The sequence below is a fragment of the Tauraco erythrolophus genome, chromosome 4, assembly GCF_009769465.1.
Source record: "Tauraco erythrolophus isolate bTauEry1 chromosome 4, bTauEry1.pri, whole genome shotgun sequence".
In the NCBI taxonomy this organism is placed as follows: Eukaryota; Metazoa; Chordata; class Aves; order Musophagiformes; family Musophagidae; genus Tauraco; species Tauraco erythrolophus.
In genome coordinates, this window is record NC_141468.1 from 27,586,474 (window position 1) to 27,606,938 (window position 20,465).

General features: G+C 39.3%; 1 protein-coding gene across 2 annotated transcripts in view; it reads left to right on the forward strand.

Annotated features, from left to right (window-relative positions):
• The window catches only part of TSPAN12 (tetraspanin 12), a 44,793-nt gene that overhangs the window by 16,596 nt on the left and 7,732 nt on the right, over positions 1 to 20,465 (forward strand). For both annotated transcript variants that reach the window (XM_086610473.1, XM_086610474.1), the window contains 2 exons: positions 14,356 to 14,430; positions 18,770 to 18,877. In XM_086610473.1, the coding sequence (XP_086466599.1) occupies positions 14,356 to 14,430; positions 18,770 to 18,877 (183 nt within the window). The remainder of the gene's footprint in view (positions 1 to 14,355; positions 14,431 to 18,769; positions 18,878 to 20,465) is intronic.

Sequence of the window (20,465 nt, forward strand, 5' to 3'; positions counted from 1 at the left end):
GTGAAAGTATTGAAAAATGGTAAACTTATCAAGCCCTTAGTTTTTATGGTAAGGTTATAAGATTATTTTCATAAAGTATTTTTTATTTTATAGTGGTGATAGCTTTTAATGTGAACTAAAATCAATTAAAACGCAAAACCAACTATATGATATAGACCAATACTACATAGTATCTGAAAAAAAAAAGTTGTTATTTTTAGCATAACCCTTGGAAAAAATAATGACTAATTAAATACAAGTTAATTAATCTGAAGGCCAAAACCAGTTTTAAACTGCCAGTGAAAAGAAGAAATCATTTATAGCTTTTAATGCCATCTGGAAATAAATTATTTAAAGTGTGTTTAGGCAGTCAAATTCTACTAAATCAAAACAAGACATTTCTGTCGTTTTAAGTTGCAATATTTCATTTTCAGGAGCCTGAGAATTTGCTCTTGCTAAGTAAACTGATAAGCAAAACTAAATTATATCTTCCAAAGTATGTCATTGCCTTTGATTAATTGTTAAATGGCTGCAATCGTGTTATACCACAGAAGTATGCAGACCTAAGTCAGTGCTTCATTCATCAGACTAATCAGAAAAGTGATGGATCAACAAAATGAGCTTTTGTTCAACCAGATGAACTAAAAGAAAAGAATCTTCATGTAAAACATTAACAACCTCTTCAATCATGCTTTTAATCTTCTTTTTGAAGTACATGAACAGCCGTAATGATGGCATGCAGAGATATTTGGATACAAATCTTGACATTCCTGACAGCATGCTAATTGCTAGTGCTAATGTCGTTAATTGAATTGGATTTTTGCAAAAACCTAATAAAACATAAGGACCATAAAATATATATATTATGGTGTTAGATATTTTTAATACAAATGAATACATAATTATTTTCATTTGCATTTGAAATTTTATCTTGCAGTTACATGCTTGAAACCTTCCCAGCTTCACATGGGGGATAAATATAAATTGAACTAATGTTTACTCAGCTTAATAGTAAGAAAATATAACACTTCAGGCTTCTGAGGTGCATGCTCCGGATTATTTCTGGAACCAGCATTTTAAAACTCTGATGATTTAATTGTAATTACTTCAGGAATACATAATCCTGAAGGCTAGGTGGTATAAAGAGGCCTCATGTACTTTAAGCGTCTAGAATGTAATTTTGTTGTGTGTTGTGAATGACCAGTGTCCTCATGTAGAAGTGACAGTGATGCCTGCCTAAACTGGAAGATCTGGACCACTCCAAGTCACTGGCTTGAAGGTATAAGAAGTCCAAGGATAAGAAACTAGAGTCTAGTTTTATAGTACTTGTTACAATTTTTCAAACAGGGTTCTTGAACGTATTTTTTTAAATCCAAAACCATCCTTTACATCTTCTCTTCTGAGGCTCTGTACGTTTTGGATTGTTTTGAAAAGTATGCTGTGCGCATAGCCTAATTAAAAAAAAACCACTCAAAAAATCAAACAAAAAACCAACACACGCATATTTTCTTTAAGAATAGTAACCTTAAGCGTGTGTGAATCTTTTTGAAGTTCTTGTTTTATTAAGACAAGATTAAACTATTGGTTGACAAGAAGAGCTTCATGAAAATCCCACTGGAAAATTTTTTCCTGGCTGGAGTTTTCCTTGCAAATTCTGGCATTTGTAACTATGAATTTTCTGTAATTACAGCATTCAAACAGCACGGGATTCAAATTTGTCTGCGTATGTTTTCCTAAAGGAGAAAACTATTAGAAATATTTGATGGTCAATAGGGCAAATCCTTTTACTGATTTTTATTATAAAATTGGCAGAGAGATAAATATTCCTCAGAGCTAAACTTTGTTAAACCCTGTTGGTGTGTGGTCAAACAGCTTGTTAATTCAGTTATGGCAGAACGTGGTTATAAATTGGAACTTGGCAGACTAAATTTTCTGTTAATTGAGTTGAAACACAACCAGACAAACCATTATTAAACTAAGCTGATCTTTTATTTAAAAGCAGGCAAATATTTTGTAAAGACAAAAAATGGAATGATGCCATGTTTTGGTTGAAAATGTAAACTGAAGATGTGACAAACCTAACCTGAAGGTGGCTGTTTCATGTCAGTAGTTCTTAGCCAGCTGAATGCAGTGTTGGTGAAGGTGGTTTCTGTGAAGTCCATCTGGAAAATGACTGGGGACCACTGACCATATCACCACTTCGGGCAGATTCCCCATACACCCATTTCAGTCCATGTGGATGCACAGGTGATAGAGGTGATTAAATTTGGACGAATGCTATATTGCAAGATACCAGTTGTAGCTGCTGATGTCTTCCCAGAAGAGACTCTGCCTCTGTGGGAAATGTTAGCTGCCCTGCAGTACCACAGCACCAGGTATCCTGCAGTACTTGTGGTTATAGCTGCCATGAGTTCGTATGAGAGTTTACTGATAATTTTTTATCGTCTTTTTTTTTTTTTGTGGCAGCAGGTATTTCTGCAATATTGCCTAATATAGATTATTTGTTCAGTAATAATACAGGATATAGGGGCAATGGATTTAAACTGAAAGAGGGCAGATTTAGGTTAGATATAAGGAAGAAATTCTTTACATTGAGGGTGGTGAGGTACTGGAACAGGTTGCCCAGAGAAGTTGTGGATGCCCCATCCCTGGCAGTGTTCAAGGCCGGGTTGGATGAGGCTTTGGGCAACCTGGTGTAGTGGAGGATTTCCCTGCCCATGGCAGGGGGGTTTGGAACTAGATGATCTTCGAGGTCCCTTCCAACTCTAACCATTCTATGATTCTATGATATTTGTTCTGACCCATGTGGACTCTTACCACAGTCCCAACTTTTCCAATACCTTGTACTATCATTTGTCACTGGAGTTGTTATTTACAAACCAGAAGTATTTCTTCATTATTTACCTCTCAAGCATTAAAAGGGAAGAAATAACTGACAAACATGCTTGGTGTAAAGCCATGCAGTTTAGAATTAGACAAGACAGAGACTGAGTTCATTTTCATACTTTGTGCCTTTTATCAGCAACTCATTTACGAATGTGGTGTGAGCAAGAGGAAAACATAGATTCGCAAGACAGGTTGGCCTGCCTTGTTGAAAGATGGGTTTAAGTGGGTTTATAGTGCTGTAGGACAGGTTCGATGAGAAGCCAGTACTGTGCTAAAACTCAGATTCAGATAGTGGGTAAGTAGAGGGCTGGACATTTAGCTTGTGTTTTGAAGTGCTGCTTGTTTGACGTTCCACTTGTAAGGGAAAATACACTTGAAGTTCACTAATCTTTGTTGTACTCCCGTTGTTTCAGATATGAACAATGTCCTGAGGAAAATAAATACAGATCTTTTTATTCTTCCATATTTCTAACTTTTAATTCAAAGGTGAACTGCTTGAGGACATGCCTGTACCAATCATTGTTAGACATTTTTTGCCTTGGAACGGGATAGAGGGCAAACTTTCCTGTTCAGATCAGGGTTTTTGAGGTTCAGACAAGTTGTTAGATTTTGAGAGTGGTGTTGGTGATGCCACAGTGTCACCACAGAGCAAAGCTGGGCTTTGCAGGAGTGAGTGCACTCTGCAGGGCTCCCGGCACAGTGGAGTCCTGGGGTTCACTGCCAACTTCTCTGTCTGCCTGTCTAAGCATGAGGTGGATTTTGTTGACCTTGTCTTCTCTGACATAAATGTACAGGTCTGTGTATGTACTTCAAAGACTTTTTCAAAGGCAAGCGCTTTATAAAATGGTGCCTAATGTTCTTAACTAGGACAGGGAGCTTACAGAGGAGAGATACAAGTTGCCAGGCGTCACAGGTTATTGGGAGGCACTTAGGGATGAAGGGTGCTGCCTGCTGAACAAAGCACAAGCAAGAGCAGCTGCTTATTTGAGCAGCATGGAGGGAAGAGTGTTGGGGTGGAGGAGCACGACAGGAATTGAGCTGGTGGGAGCGTCCAGGTCTTCTTGCAAATGCTTGATTTAAATCCAAATGTTTGCTGTGCTCATGGTGGTGATCTGCTTTCTTCACCCTAGCGCTTAGCAGCTGACTTGAACACACAGCTGTGTTGTACCAGTGCAGAGGCAGCATGGTACTATTTGGCACAGTTATCCAGCACCTCAAAGTAGGAAGAACTGTCCACACCCTTGAGGACTGCCCAGGGAAATGCCTCTGACTTACAACAGCGAGGTTTGACAGTGTGGTTGTGATGCCTTCGATTAATATGTGGGGTTTTTGTGTGTACTTCTGCAATAGGAAGATCCACTTGCTCATCCTTTTGGGAAAAGGTGTAGCGCTAAGTTAAAATATCTGTTGACAGTAGTCATTTTATGGTTTCAGTGTTTTCAGCGTGAAACATGTCTGGACTTCTGTGACACGCTTTTCATTGTGTGGTATACTTTTAGACTCACCTAATGGGGGTGACTACTTTGCCTTTTCTTAGGGATGTATGTCCTGAGTATTGGTTTTACAAGGAGTCACTGTGTCTGGCTTCATGATTCAAAACTTTTGGAGCAAGTCTCGTTCCTTTTCTCTTCCTTGTTCCTGTTTTTCCCCAATCTCACTTATTATACTGTTAATATTGCTTCCTCTCTCCAAATTCTTGAAAGTCATTGATATTCAGGGCAGTAGAAGAGACTGAAATGGCTCCAGAGCTGAAAACGGCTCTGGAGTGATAGTCCCTGGTGAGCAGTGGAAGGAAAAATAATAATAGAAAGGTTGGTGAAGTGAGATGATGGAAGTGGGTGCCAGGAAGCTACTGGAAAGACAGGGGCTGATAATAGAGTAGGTTCAAGGGACTGGGGTTTTTGAGGCTAGAGACCTGGGAGTGGTACCAGGGTGAAATGGGGGATGCTGCATCTTGACTGAGAAAAGAAGGGGAGCTGCTGAGATGCTACGTGGTGTTGCTGCCTTAGTGCTTTTTTTCCTTCTGTCCTTCCCAGCTCCTCTTTTCTCATTGCTTCTCTGTCCAGCTTTTTTTCCTCTGCTGAAAGGAACAGGGAATGAGAGAGTCCCTGAGAGTAAGGAAGGAGTAATTGAGTAAACAGATCTACAAAGCTCAGCCAAACCTCTATGTCTTGTCTGAAACGCAGCCCAGCCTCTCCAGTGGAGCATGCCTTGATGCTGTGGTTCAACTGCATGCTTGTTGCTACAAACTGAGTATGGAGTGGATGTCCTGTCAGGTAAATTAATCTCTCTTTCTTGCCCAATCTTGCCCTTTTGACTAATTAACCACAGACACTTTGCTGTGTGCACAGGGTCTGCAGTATGGGTTATATATGTAAGAGCACTTCTTCACTTAAAGCATTGAATGTTTGAAGTGTTTTGGGGCATGCTGAGGCAGAGTCACCTTTGTGTATCAGCACCGAATTGGCCTGTTTTACAAAGAAGGGTTTTCTTGACCAAAGAAGCTTTTTTATGGTCTTTAATTTCCTTCATAGAAAATAAAGAGGGATTAGAAAGATGAAGGGTGCTGTGTTTTGAAATAAGAGGAGACAAAGGGGGAAGGGGGCATTGTAAGCCCTGAGGAAATAATGATCTAATGTCTATCTTTACCTATGTCCTGTTCAGTACTTTACCATGACCTTGCAATGACCCTTATTCTTTGGAGTTCATTGACTTGAGGCAATTGAGTCTTGGGCAAATAAACCCTAGTAATTGTCTGAAGTGTGCATTTGCTTATTTCCAAAGTAATACTTGTTTCCTTATATAAGCAAAGATTAACTGTTAGAGTAAAAATTTAAAATGGATTGTTAATATCTCATAGAAGAATCGAGGCTGTTAACAGAGTTCTAACTATTCATAGATAATTTTGTTTAATTTTTAATAAAGCAAATGGGTCAATCAAAAGAACTTGGACACATACCATAGAAAATTAGAATGTCCATTGCCATAAAAAAAAAGTTTTTTTGATTCAGAAAATTAGTTATAAAGGTTTTGGAAAAAGTGGTAATTATTTATATAAATAACTTGGACTTTGCAAAGGTCATAGAGTTTAAGACATTTTGTACAGATTGACAAAATTTGGTGATCTGGGAAACCGAAATCTAAAATAATAGAGACATTTGATCATTCTGCTGTGGAATGTATTTATTCTGAAGCACTGGATGGCGTTCAGTAGCTAATGTTGTAAGTTGGTGATTTCAGCCCATTTCCTTGTTGACTTGTGACTTCGTCTCTCACAAATTTCTGTGTTGTCAAGCAAGTAAACCAAATTTTAAATCAGAATGACAAATGAACTGTTAATCCCTCCAGGGCAGGGCTGAGGGAGCTGGGGAGGGAGGAAGGGAGGGCAGGGGAAAGTTTGCACTGCTGGAGTGGATAAACGGAGGATTTCAGTTTTCCGTGCAGCTTGTCTGACTCCATTTAATGAGTGTTGCTCCATTTTTAAAAAGTATAGCTGGATTAATCATTAAAATAAACTCATTAGTTTTTGTAACAAAAGTAAAGGGAACCATAGTTTGTAACTTACTGAGGAAGGAAGGACTTTTTCTTAGGTTTTGCACAGAAAGAGTCTTGTTCGCATCGGTGATCCAGCAGTGGTGGTCATCTGATGTTTCTCAGGGTGCAGACAGATGTCTGAATGGCTTGCTTCTCAGAACAAGGCTGACGCTCTCAGGCTGTTAGCCATGGGGAAATGCTATGCACAACCCTCTTAAAATCTTCTGGCATCTGTTTTACATACCATGTACACTGATCTATTAGAGATTCCCGTAAGCTTTCATTCTGCAGCTGCCTTACCCTTGGAATCTCCTTCAGCCCCTGCCCTTCGCTCCCAGAGCTTTCCTTGCCTCTCTTGCCATATGGACCATGTTGCCCAAGAAGGTGGTGTAAGCACCAGACAGCAAGTCTGAGGAGGCTGGACTTGCTGATCAGCTACTCTTCATTTGCTCTGACATAAGGGTTGTGGTTTTCCTTGAGTCTGGGTTAAAAAAAAAAAAAAAAAAGTTTTTATCTTCTGGGAGAAAAGAAAAACGCTTGGGAGGAGGTTGGTAAAGCTTGAAAAAAGATGTTTATTAGATGAAATACAGAGCACATGAACAATGATTCATTAATAGTACACTGATCCTCCAAAGGAAGGCACATTTGCTGAAAAATGGAAGGATTTCTACAGTCTTGTAGACCAGATTCACTCAAAGCTGCAACACCCCCCATACTCTCACTTTTCTTCACCATGTTGCAACTTCGGACTCCAGTTGTTAGCCCCTGCCTGCCATTGCCGTTTGCTTTCATATACGGAATGCTCTCTTGCTTTCTCACTGTCTAGAAGTGAACTGAAGAAGCTGCCAATATTTTGAGTGTGTTGTGTGATGGGATATATTTGTTCTCTAGGGATGAATTTAGTAGACTGTGAAGTCTCCTCATGTTTTCTAGGATGACAGTAGTTAACTAGGAAGCTGTCAGAACAGATGAAATAGGGTTCTAATCCCAGTAACAGGAGCATCATGCAGCATGCAAACCAAAAGGTTTGAGAGAGGAAAAAGATGAATTAAGCCACTCTTGTGCCGTTCTAGTTCTGATGAAATTTGAGTTGCTGCAACACCCTGTGACGTTTTGTTTTTTCGCAAGTTGCCTAGCCTCTTGCTTCCAAATCACAATTCCAAATGGCAAACAAAATGATCGTACCACGTTTGGTATGAGGGAGATTAAGAGACCATTTCTGCCCCTCTACTGCCTCTCTCTCTCTACTGATTTCTGCCCCTCTACTCAGCTCTCGTGAGACCCCACCTAGAATACTGTGTTCAGCTCTGGAGCCCCCAACATAAGAAGGACATGGAGCTGCTGAAGCAAGTCCAGAGGAGGGCCACGAAGATGATCCGAGGGCTGGAGCACCTCTGCTATGAAGACAGGCTGAGAGAGTTGGGGCTGTTCAGCCTGGAGAAGAGAAGGCTCCGGGGTGATCTTATAGCAGCTTTCCACTAAAGGAGGCCTACAGGAAAGCTGGGGAGGGACTTTTTACAAGGGCGTGTAGTGATAGGACAGGGGGCAATGGCTTTAAACTGAAAGAGGGGAGATTTTGATTAGATACAAGGAAGAAATTTTTCACTCTGAGGGTGGTGAGGCACTGGAACAGGTTGCCCGGAGAAGTTGTGGATGCTCCATCCCTGGAAGTGTTCAAGGCCAGGTTAGATGAGGCTTTGGGCAACCTGGTGTAGTGGAGGATTTCTCTGCCTATGGCAGGGGGGTTGGAACTAGATGATCTTTGAGGTCCCTTCCAACCCTAACCATTCTATAATTCTATGATTCTATGACCATGACGGGGGATGTGCTCGGGTTTTTGATTCTCCTTGTGTGTGGGCTAACAGCCCACTGATTTTACAGGTTATAGTAGCTGAATGCTGATGAGGCATTCTGTAGGTCCGGGGAAGTGGTTGAGTCACCATCCCTGGAGGTATGTAAAAGATACGTAGACCTGGTGCTTAGGGACATGGTTTAGCGGTGGACTTGGCAGTGTTAGGTTTATGGTTGGACTCAATGATCTTCAAGGTCTTTTCCAACCTAAACGATTGTATGCTTCTGTAGGTGATTGGCAAAAGATTACCAAACCCAGCTATTGCAGAGAAAAAAACCACATGTGATACCACTTCAGGAACGTAATTGGGTATGCACGACTTTGTAGAATGGCTACTCTTGCCTGCCTGGGCTGCTTGGCACCAGAGGGCCAGAGTGACTTACTGGTCACTAAGTACCCTAAGTCATCAAATTGCTGTGAGGGCTGCTGCTCTTAGCTTCATTTCTGACATATTGCTTATACTGGAGTTTGGAAGGGTGTCCTCAGAGGACAGTCGTGTGGTTTTCGTATCTGTGCCAGTGGGATTATCGTGGTGGCTGCTAATAGGGCACTGGGTATTCAGTGCAGTAGCCAAGGCAACGTGAAGGAGACTACTGCAGGACATTAGAATTTTAACTCTAATTTTCCTTTGCTAAATGTAATTAGAATTTAATATTTCCAGTATAAAAAAATCTCTGAAAAATCCCGTATTCTTGGAGATACTTTGCAGAAGGGCATTTGAAAAGGAACTGGGGTGGGATGAGGAGCAAAATTTTTACGAACTCTGGCCACATACTGTGTTTTCCGAAGTCCCCAGTTTTTCCACCATCCTGTTGCCATGTTAGTTACAGAAATAGAAGGTTATTTTTCACCAGTTTTGTTCACCTGTTGCCTAGAAAGCATAGACAAATTGTGTTATTAAGTGATTAATTGCAGAAATTGTGTGACAAATTCAAGAAACACCAAAAAAATCTCTAGAACTACAGTTTTGTATTACATCTCTGAAAAAAAACTTAAAACATTGTGCTTCACACTTTGTCCTTCCCTGCAGTGTCCCACAACTGCAGCAAAAAAATCCTGTACTCTGCAGGATAGAAAGCCATGAAGGAGGGATTTTATGTTGAGAGGCACTTCATGCGTGTGCTCTTCACCATTACTCTCCGAGTAGAATGGGAATTGTTGGAACAAACACCTTTTAAACAAATGCAAAATCTCTTTGATTCAGTAATAGTGATTTTATGCTTACATTTGCTGTTTTTGCTTGTGTTCATATCTAAACGGTTGAGATGATCAACCACAAAGAAATGTGTTCTTGTAATGCATTCAGTGGTGGTGGACATTTGCTTAGTTTGGAAGAACAAGTAGAATAGCAAAAAAGCTGTCATAATTTAATTAGGATACATTAATTTTGTACTTCAGTTTTTAGCCTTAGATGGAGAGATAGAAAGACATTTTGGGCATATGCCAGAGCATTTATGCTCCTTGTATAGAGCACTGGCATATGTGGAGCTTGTATCCCCTTCTGGGATGCCACTGTGGTGTGCAGGTATTTTATTCAGACTAAAACTTTTGATCCTATTTAGACAGTCCCTATAGATCTTTCTAAAAATAGTTTTGAATTATTTTGATTTTTTAATGTATATTTGAAAATACCATGTACCTTTCTAGTGCTTTTTCAGGTTCTGTTAGCCTTTATGCAGATAACTATCTGAGTAGCCATCTGAATTAGCACAAAACCTGTTACTTCTATGCTAGTCCTCATTTGTAGTTTCTTTTTTTTTTTCTGTCTTTGATTATTTACTTCACGGTTACCTTCCTTTGTGGTTGAATTTTGTCATCATTGGATTTCCATTTAGTATGTTCCACTATCCCACTCTCTGTCTTATATATGAGTTCCCTGTAGAGGTGAACTTACAGTTGTCTGATTTGCGCAAGACCAAGACCTCTCTGGAGGCTGTTAGGATTTGTAGTAGCTGAGTATGATCTGGTAGTATCTCTGCACTAGAAGGTAGTATTCATTGTGGTGGGCTTCCATGCTGTTGATTGTGTGTGGTTTCTGCATCAGAGATTTCAGGACAGGATGAGGATCTTGACTATTATCACTTTTATGCCTGTACCACATGAAGAGTGTTCCGGAAGAACAGAGTCTGGTGATTACACAGGGAATATCTTTAATATCTTTCCTTGGCTTTTCATCCCTGTGTCTTTTCTACATCTCTGTGAAAGCGGTTTTCACAGTAATGACTTTCTTTCTGTTCCCACTTCTTTCTTGTTTCCTCTCTTGCACAAGGAAGGAAGTGGAACTCCTGAACTCCAGTCCCTAGTCCCTTCACCTCTGTTTCAGGACTGATGTGCACGTACCCATCGGTTGCTGCAGAAAATAATCCAGGTGCTTGTGCAACGTTCCACGTGTTGGAGGAGATGCTCTTGTTGGAAAGCTACTGCTTTACTGAGCTGCCTGCCTGGCTGGTGGTGAGGGACCTTAGTGAGGAGGTTGCAGGAGAACCAGTTCCTGCTAATTGACAACATCCGTTTGACACTGGAGGAATTCTGAAGTTTAGGATCTTGGCCATGCATGTGTCTATGACTTAGTGAGGAGCAGTAAATGCCTACTTTTTTTTTTTTCCTTGAAAAATATTTTTGCATTGATTTGTTACTCTCAAAAGAGTGTTTTTTCTGTCAATGTTTCAGTCATTCAGCTTCTCTCAAGGAAGCAACGTTTTAAGTTTTTCACAACCTCCCTGGAGGAAGTCCCTCAGTGAAACTGACTCTGCCGGGTTTGTAACAGGATGAAGGTACCACTTCAGTTTTCTGATGACCTTGCGTAGTCTGAGTAGTGAATGAGAGTGACTACCAATTGCCTATAAGAGAGATATCTTAAAAGTCTGTAAGAATGGCCATGTAAAAGGTCTCTAGTTCTTGAATTGATCGTGACTTTGCATGAATTGCTTGTCAATTTTACTTTTTGATAACATGTAGATATCTTTGCCAATCTACTTGCTCCCTTCTGTGCCTTCCCCTGTCCTACCCTCTCCCTGCCAAAAAAAAAAAAAAAAAAAAAAAAAAAAAGGAAAAAGGAAAAAAACAGTAGAAAATGTCTCAGCAATGGCCAAGAATGCTCTGAGGGAGGTGTGCTGTAGAAGGTAATATCAGTGACCTGGTGGTACAGCTTTGAGCGTAATGCACAATGGTGTTCTTCAGTGAGTCAGTCTCCTTTACAAAATGTAGCCACGCAGCCCATAGGAAGAAGTATTAAAGCTTGCTTCAAAACCAAGTCCCTGTTTCTGGCAAAAAGCAGAAATGTGTAAATGCAGGAAGAGTCATTTAGCATTCAGACTCCTGTGGGAATTTAACTGGGGACAAGGAATAGGCACTGAAGCCAGTAATAATTTCTGTGTTCGGAGCATGGAAATTAGGGGTAATAAATTTAAATAATGGTTAGAGTTTCTTTTTCCCATATAACTTCTATAAGAATTATTTGTTTTGCAAACCATTACCTTTAAAGAGAGGTATAATGTTCCCCTTCAACAGCAGAATGCAAGTGAAGCTCCTGTGTGTGTTTGGTGTGCTGGCAGTTGCTGAGTTCCTACTAGTGTGTGCTTTCGAGTATGTAAACTCTTTGTGTCTTTTCTTGTCTTTTGCCCTATGGACAGAAGATGTGCTTTCTCAGGACAGAAGACTTGATTCTACAGTGCCCTGGTGTGTCCAGAAGTAGCTTGAGTCAGGAGTGCTTAATTCCTGGCAGACCCAGAAGTGGTCTATGAGTGAATCTGGCTAAATAGTTTTCTATCCCAGCCTGTATTCAGTAACTGGAGAAAATCTTGGGTTTGGCTTTTCTGTCTTGAACTGCTACCAGAAACTTTCTTAACTATATGCTGACAAAAACGAGAAAGTTTCAAATATTAAGGTTGGTGAATGAATGACATGTTACAAGGAACTGCAAATAAAGCATTTTCCAGAGAATGCTACATGTACACCCCCAGATGTATCGCTTTCACCATGATCAGGGAGTTTTGTATAAGATTTGGGGGTATCAGGCAGTCCCAGTCTTGTTATTCAATTAGAGTATAAAACCACTGAAATTTTCTTTGACAGCTGAGAACTCAAATTTGCATTTCACCGCAACATTTAGTTGTTCTCCCTCTCACAAATGTCAGTATTAGCCATAATGTCCTTAAACATTTTTTTCATATGCATTAAAAGAGCTAAACCATGTGGCATTCTTCTTTCTTTCCTCCTTTTGAAGTCAATACTTTGCAAAGTAGATGTTCGTGTTTTTGTTCAAAGAACCCTTTGCATAACTTACAGGCCTTAACATGGTAGTTGATACATTGTCTAGAAGCTCATGAATTTGTTTTTTAGAGAAAGCATCATTGTTCTTACAAGGTATGACTCAAATTTTTTCCTCTCTTGGACCTTTGAAACATGGACGTGTTAGTTATTGAAGGCCTATACTGGAGATCTGCGATGTGTTGTTCAGCTATAGAGATGATGAAGATGCAATGTTATGTCGTGGAGATTAGTAAAGCAGAACCTCTTCTTTCGACATTGTCTTTATTGAACAGACCTTTCAATAAAGGGGGGAGGATATGAGTACAAGTTTCTCTTGAAAATTCACACCAGTGTTTTTGCACGCACGTTTTTAGCTTGGCTATTTGCATCTACAAACCTAATTCAGGGAGTTAGATTTAATCAGCAAGTAGAAGTTAACACAAGACGCTTCAGTAGCTGCCAAGGTATCTGTGAATTACTCAGTTCCAGACTGAGTGAATGAAAAAGATGCTGTGGAGATGACTTTCAAATCCTAACACCTGTGGATTTATATTCTTTATTTTAAATAATACAGCTTACTTATCTTTTAATAAAAACTAAAAAAATTAGTTATCCTCAGTACATATTTTGTGGTTGTGGGTTTTTTTTATACCTGTCCTAAATATATTTCAGCATTAAATGATAAATTAGAAGCCTTTTGACATGTCTGCTACTAATGGAATGATATGTTTATTCTATTCTGTTTTGCATTACAATGATGCTTCTTTGATTTCCAAATAAAATTGAAATCCATGAAGACTGTAATTTTAAGTCTTGTGTACTGAGAGCAAGAGGGAGCTCAGTTTGTTGACATGGAAGAAAGCTTAGAGTCGAGAATGAATGAAACTGTGCTTTTGCTTTAAATAAAAGATAAATGCTTTACTTTTAATGGAGGACACCAGTTAAAGCAGTCTAAATTTCCATGCTGCTTTACCCTGCAGTTCAGAAAGGTTTTGTTGATGCTATACGGAAGATAGTCCTACTCTTTTCATTTGTAGCAACCAGTTTTTTTTAACTATTATTACCAAGACCTGCACAGCTTCTTCCTTTATACACATATTTTCTAGTTTTAAATAGTTCAAGGGGTAGATCTTGTAATAGACAAAGATACTTCAATCCATCTCAGTAAATATTTGTACATTGGCACTTAGGGACATGGTTTAGTGGTGGACTTGGCAGTGTTAGGTTTATGGTTGGACTCAACGATCTTAAAGGTCTTTTCCAACCTAAAGGATTCTATGATTCTATTTATGCCTGACCTCAAATAGCTAAATCGCTTTGATAAGAACGCAGCTTTCAAGATCCCTTTTTGTTTTCATCTTGTCAATGATCTGTTTATTTTATTTTATTTTATTTTATTTTATTTTATTTTATTTTATTTTATTTTATTTTATTTTATTTTATTTTATTTTATTTATTTTAACCCTTTTTTGGCTATTAGCATAACTTGGATATGTTGCTTAAGTGGATAGAACTGAACAAAATTATATATCTTTTTTTCACATACACGAGGTAAAAAAGATTGTCCTCTTTGTGAATGATTAGCATAGTACGTCATGATAGCCTTGTACTCATGGGCAATATGGAGATGAATTTGTTTTCCAATGGTAATGTTCATATGCTTCATGTTAAGTCATTAAGAAATGTCACAACTTAAAATTTTAGAAAGTTTGCTGCATACAAAAATGTATTTTGGATGCCATGTCTTCAGTCATGTGGAAAGTTAATGAAGTTGTATATGTCCTGTAATATTTATAAGTCTTTATTTTCAAAGTTAATTTCAGAAATAACTAAGAGCATTCTGTTTTCTGCAGTACTTCGGAAGCTTGCTTGTAATATTCTGTGTTGAATTGGCCTGTGGCGTTTGGACCTACGAGCAGGAAATAACGGTGAGTCAGAAAAGGAGGCTGCATTTTTTCAGCAGAAGAAAATGAAGATTTCCATTAGCTAGCTGTTTTCTCATTGCTGTAGTGTTTATCTTTGTTCGTTATTCTAACAGTCTAGTTTCATGTGACTGCCTTTTTTTTAAACAGAGTATTCTTTGGGGAAAGTTTGTCTGTCTGGAAGATCCTCTCTAGATTTCTCTCCACCTCCTCTATATTTGAAAGCCAAATCCTGCAGCCCCTGATTTAAGGACTTTATTTTTAGTTAATTGTTGCTTGGGCAGGTTCTCGTTGAAGTCAGTGGAAGTTTTGAAGATAAAGTATGAACTTCAGGCTTAAGTATTTCAAGGGAGGAGATGTGAGAATTTGAAGGGATTTTGCCCCAAAAGTTCTTGATGTTTTAAAGAGCTATAGTTTACATTGTAAACAGACAGTGTGTTCTTTCAATAGAGGACTTGATGTCTGCCGAAATCTTTGTGCTGCCTCCACAAGCTATAAATGCCAGTTTTAAGCAAAACCTGTCTTAGCTATAAAACACTCTTCTGTAAACTTGTGAAGAGGTTTTATCTCGTCTAGTTTTTATAGCTATACCAACCTGTAATTTTCAAACTGAAAACTTGTAACTATCACACAAGAAAAGGGGTAAGTGTTGAGCAGAAATTAAACTGAAAGGTTATTCTGCTGGCTGCTATATCCTTACGTCTTGTACTCAGTCTGGTGCATGTTTATGAATAGAGGCACAAATACTTTCTCTGAGCTGCCAAGATATGCCCAATATACTGATCTTTCCAATACTGTGTAGAAATTACATTGCAGTAAGATGGGAGGGAGCCTTCTTGGTATTTACACAGTACTGGGACCAAAGGAATTTCTGGCAGATTGGAAGTCTGAAGTTACGTGGCAGCACTTTACATCAGCATTCATTCCCTTGCGGTACAGATTCCAGAGGGGTGTTCTAACATAACAGCGATTAAGGCTATCCCTTTACTTTAAATGTCAGCTTACAGTGATGCATTTTAAAACTGGGGATGTGGACAAGAGGCATGCTTCATCCTATGGGCACAGCTGCCCTCTGCGGGGGTTTTGCCAAGGATGACAGTTACAACTAACATCCATCTTTCCACAGAAATCTTGCCAGTGGAGACTGCCTGAAATAACATAGCCTTCAGAGCACTCGTACATGCTTTCTCCAGCCTTCACTACTCAGTTAGAGAACCCAAAGTTACGGTGCGTTTTATTCTGACCCTCAAGCTTTCAGTTACCTGCTATGCTACTGAAACCCAAACTTGGGACAGTTTGATAAAAGCTGGCATAGCTCTACCAAGTGTTAAGGCACTGGTGATGCTGCTTCCCTCCCGAAAAAAACCACATCTGTGCCTGCACCCCTTTGCCGAAAGCAGCAGCACTGAGTTCGATGTCCGCACCTTCTGCAGTGGATCACAGTGAACTCAGATACTCCACACTCCTCCAGTTCTTCCTCTTTCTCCCAGGAGTTCAAGTGTATGAACATGAGCATGCAAATAGAACAGAAAAAAATCTCTTCAGCATCTGCTTTTCTTTTTTTTTTGTCTCTTCTCTCCCTTTATATGTTTTTTTTATTCCTCCTCCCCTGAAGTACTGGGTTTTTTTGTTTTCTCTTCCCATCTGATTTCTTCTTCATATTCCCTTTGTCCTAACAGTACTGCTCTTCACATGACGATGTGGGCCAGACTCGGGTTTCTTGCTGCCGAGACCCGTAGGGAATTTGACAACCTGGAAGAGCACAGTTGTTTTTCAGTGGTTCTCTCATACCTATGCATGTCACTTCCCTAGAGGATGCTTTCTCCTACTCTGCTTGATAAAGATAAGAATTCTCCCTCTTACACTCATGTTATGTTGGTTTCAGCATAGCATGAAATCACAGGAGCCCCTGGCAGGTTTCACAGAATCAGTTGGTGTTAGTGTAGGTGGGTGGGTGATGTTGTCAAAAATGTCACCGAGGCATAACGGCCTTTACTAATCCAATGTGGGCTCTCCTTGGCGTGTGGACAAGTCGTTGTAAGAGTCCTTGTATAAACAATTTTCCTTCCAGCTTCTGATAGCTCTCAGCATGAAGTGTGCCTCGTGACTAATTTATTCCACCCGCAAGACTGAAGAGCCAGTGTGGGATCTTGGCTTACTTGGGCATTGGTCAAGCCTTGATACTCATTAGAAAAATAATAATAAGTAGATCTCAGTGGCTAACTGAGCTTTACAGAACTTACACTAAAATCAAACCAGCATCTCTAGTTTTTGCTTGTCTGTGCGTTACAGAAAAGTGTTGGTGTATAGTCAAACAAATGCATCTCAAGATCATATATTATTATTGTGCACTACTGTGTGCATGAGCTGATGGGAAGCTATTTAATAGATCCATCAATGTCCTTAGTTTGATGTGTTGGCATTCTTGGAGCAAACACATAGGTTCCAATATCCCTCCTTAGTTCCAGAATTCAAATTGCCTTCTTACAGTGGGTTTTAGTTTGTTTTGACTTGCCTTTAATTTCCTTCTCTCACTTCTTGATTTCCCCTTGCCCCCCCACCCCCCCGCTTTCCATTGTTTTCATAAAAAGTTGGACGCCTTGTGTTATGTGCGTAACCTTGGACTGTATTCAACTCAAATAAGATAATAAAAAAATAGTCTAGCAAATAGGAGCTTAATTGCAGCGATATCACATATCTGAAGAAAGTAGAGTGCTAACTTCCAATGCAATGGCAAGAGCAGTGCATTGAGTACAAAACCAAATTATTTTATTATAGTGACCGGTGTAAATGTTTATGGTATAAATATTCTGTGGTATTGTTTTAAAATAGTTCTAGTACTCTATTGCTAACATATTTTTCATGTGGACAATTCAATGCTTTATAGCTTAAGAAATAAAAATTCTGTTAAGTGAAAGGACTGTTAAATTTCTGAGATACTGTTAATATATTCCTATTCATGATAAATGAAGCTTTACCAGGGTATCAAAAATGTAGTATAACTTAACAGCAGTAAGGAAATATTATCAAATGGGCGTATTTGGATTACGAGGTCAGTCAGGCAGTGATTGTCCCTGTATTTTTGCAGTGCGTCTAGCACAACAAAAACCAGACTCCCTGGGAAGTATTGTGATCATTTTTTTCCTAGCTAACATTTATTGTTATTTGCAGAAGCCCTTACTGTTGGCTCCAAATAGAACGGGACGGCTGAGTCGCAGCCACTAGCGGAGGTGGGCTTCCCTGCCCTCCCAGTGAAAGAAAGCTGATAATTGCAATAGTATTGTCTTTCACCATGGCCATTAAGGCCTATGGGAGCAAGGCAAAACGCAACATGAATGGTATGTGTGTCTAGAACGGCGACTGCAAAGTGTTCAGCTCCTTATTTGAGTTTGGCACACTGAAATTTGTGCTGCTGAACAGAAGTTACTCTCTTATTTTGACTCTTAACTGCATTATATGCCCGGTGCCATAGCACTAGCCAGTATTGTTTCTAACAAATCACTACCTGAGGGTCATAGTCTGACAATGGAGAGCACCAGCAGCTCACTTCTGAGTAGTCAAATTTGAAAGTAAGATATTTTGAGAATCCTTCTTTCAGAAGAAAAGACTTACAAGGTCATGAGTGTGTGTGAAGAAAAAGGTTCACAGGGCCTCATTGTCTATGTTTTCTTGTTCATGTTCTTAAGCAAGATACTAGAATCGAGTACATTGTGGATTCCTGTGTGCAGGACTCCAGGCAAAGCCAGAAGGCCACTGAAAAGACTCTCAGGGTAGAATTCATCTCAATTAATTTTAAATATTTAGAAGTTAGACATTTAAATCCAAGTCGGTCACCTTAGACAGTGAAGTGGACTTGAGACTTGAAGAGAATGATTCATCTACTCTGTTTAAACTATTTGTCTTGACATGAATTTCCCCATAAAGCTGCCTGTTTCTTTCTCTTGACTAAGAAAACACTGGGAGATACCTCAACTGAGGCAGACAAATGCCTGCCCTGATGACTTGGATGGGGCTCGGTTCAAGTTTTATGCCAGGTAGAAAAATCTAGTAATGAGACAATGAAATTGTCCTCAGCTATCTCCAAATCTCTCCAAAATGCAGCTCCTTTTCTAGTGTACATTAATTTGTAAGCAAAGAATGCAAACAACTTTTTCTTGATATTTTAATAAAGGCTTATAAAGTTTCATTATCATAAAAACTGAAGCACTTGTTTTTCTGTTTTATTTGCATACAAAGTTATTTTGGTCTTTGCACTGGAAAGATCTCAGAATAGATGGAAGTTCTGGGTTTAGAGCCACAAACCAGCTGATCTGTTGCATGAATCACTTTTCTTTCCTTACTCCAGGTTCCAGTGCAGTGGTCCGATATGATCACGCTGAAAGCCAGGATGACCAATTACGGCCTACCTAGGTACCAGTGGCTGACCCATGCTTGGAATTTCTTCCAGAGGGAGGTAAGATGACAGTTAATTTGTAAGCTGAAGTAATGCATGTTCGGTAAACATTATTTATCTGTTAAAGGAAAAGGTTTGGTTTTAGGTGAACACCAGGTAAAGAAATACAAGTTCATTTCATGTGAAACCCTGCGTAGTGATGATATCTTTTAACATCACTTGATAACCAACTCTTGAGCTTTTGTAGGCCCTAAAGACACTAAAACACCAAAAAAAGAACAGTGCTGAATTCAGTTAAATTGCTAACACTGTCTTCTCCTTTGCCAGTAAGGTTAGGACGCCAACACCTTTTAGGATTATTACAACATTTAACAATATGATGTATATAAACTTTAAAATCTGCAGGTAAAGTAAATGAGCATTTCTATATGCTCTTTTAATATTAAACTGTGTTCCCTTTACTGTAGGTTCTGTTACTTTTCTTTCATGGAGCTGTCATGGTTAAGATAGGTGTTTAGCTGGAAATGACTGGGAAGGGAAGTTTCCAAAAAGATGCCAACACTGTTTCTTTGGCTGTGGTTTGAGAAAGTGATCAGGGTTTTTATTTCCTTTGACTGGAGGGGTGAGAAACAAACCAAAAAGCTTCCTTATGTATTCACAGCTTTGCCCTCTAGCCTACTAAAATTCAGAACTGTTTTTAAAGAATGAAGTATTATGTTACAAAAACATGAAATTGCCCAAGGTAAGACCCATTAACTCCAAATATAACTCACGTGCAGGAAGAGAACTCTTTAAATGCCTGTCATTGTGCTGCCCTTGTTGAAATGTTGAAATCTATCATTGTTGCACAGATTTCCTGTTTATTTAAACATTTCCTGGCAGCACTTGGTTAGTCTATATTTATATTAAAACCTGAAAGGAGGAGTGAGGACTACATGAGGTTAAACAGCCCCCACCCTCCCCAGTGCCCTGCTCTGGCTGTGCAAGTGGTCTGTGAAACAGAGTAATTCTTCATACACAGGTAGAGTGTTTGTGTCTGTTCTGTACCTGAGATAATATAATCAAATGATCTTGATTTCCTTGGATAGAGCTGGTACTGTATCTTGGTTCTAATGCGTGTGTTGATTAAATTAAAAGCTGCCTCTTATCCTCCTGGTTGTTGTAGTGTCATCATAATGACTGGTTTTAATATGAATATTAGTAATAAAACTTCACTATGCCTTAACTCTTCCAGGGGAGAAAAAGTTCCTTTTAGAAGTTAGATTTCTTCTATTCTGTCTCTGACCAGAGGAATGATGTGGGGAAAGTTTGAAGTGAACTGTGAAGGCTCTTTCACAGCTCCTGATTAATTGGTGGACTCTCATTTTTATTCTGTCTACTCATAACTCAGGTGGTGGATGTGTGAGCCTGGTATGTGCTTTATGCCTGAATAAGCACTGTGCTTGCGGCCCTTCTTCAGTCAGCGTTACAATTTTTTTCCTAAAGAAAAAATTTGTTATTACAATTTTGTTCCCAAACATTCAGCCCTGATCAACTTTTTTCTATTTCTTCTGTGTTTTTTTAACATCTGAGAGAGATGGGAAACGTATTTTCAGCCCACCCACCTTGCTGGTCTAATATCACAGTTGTGACTATGCTAAGGAAGATG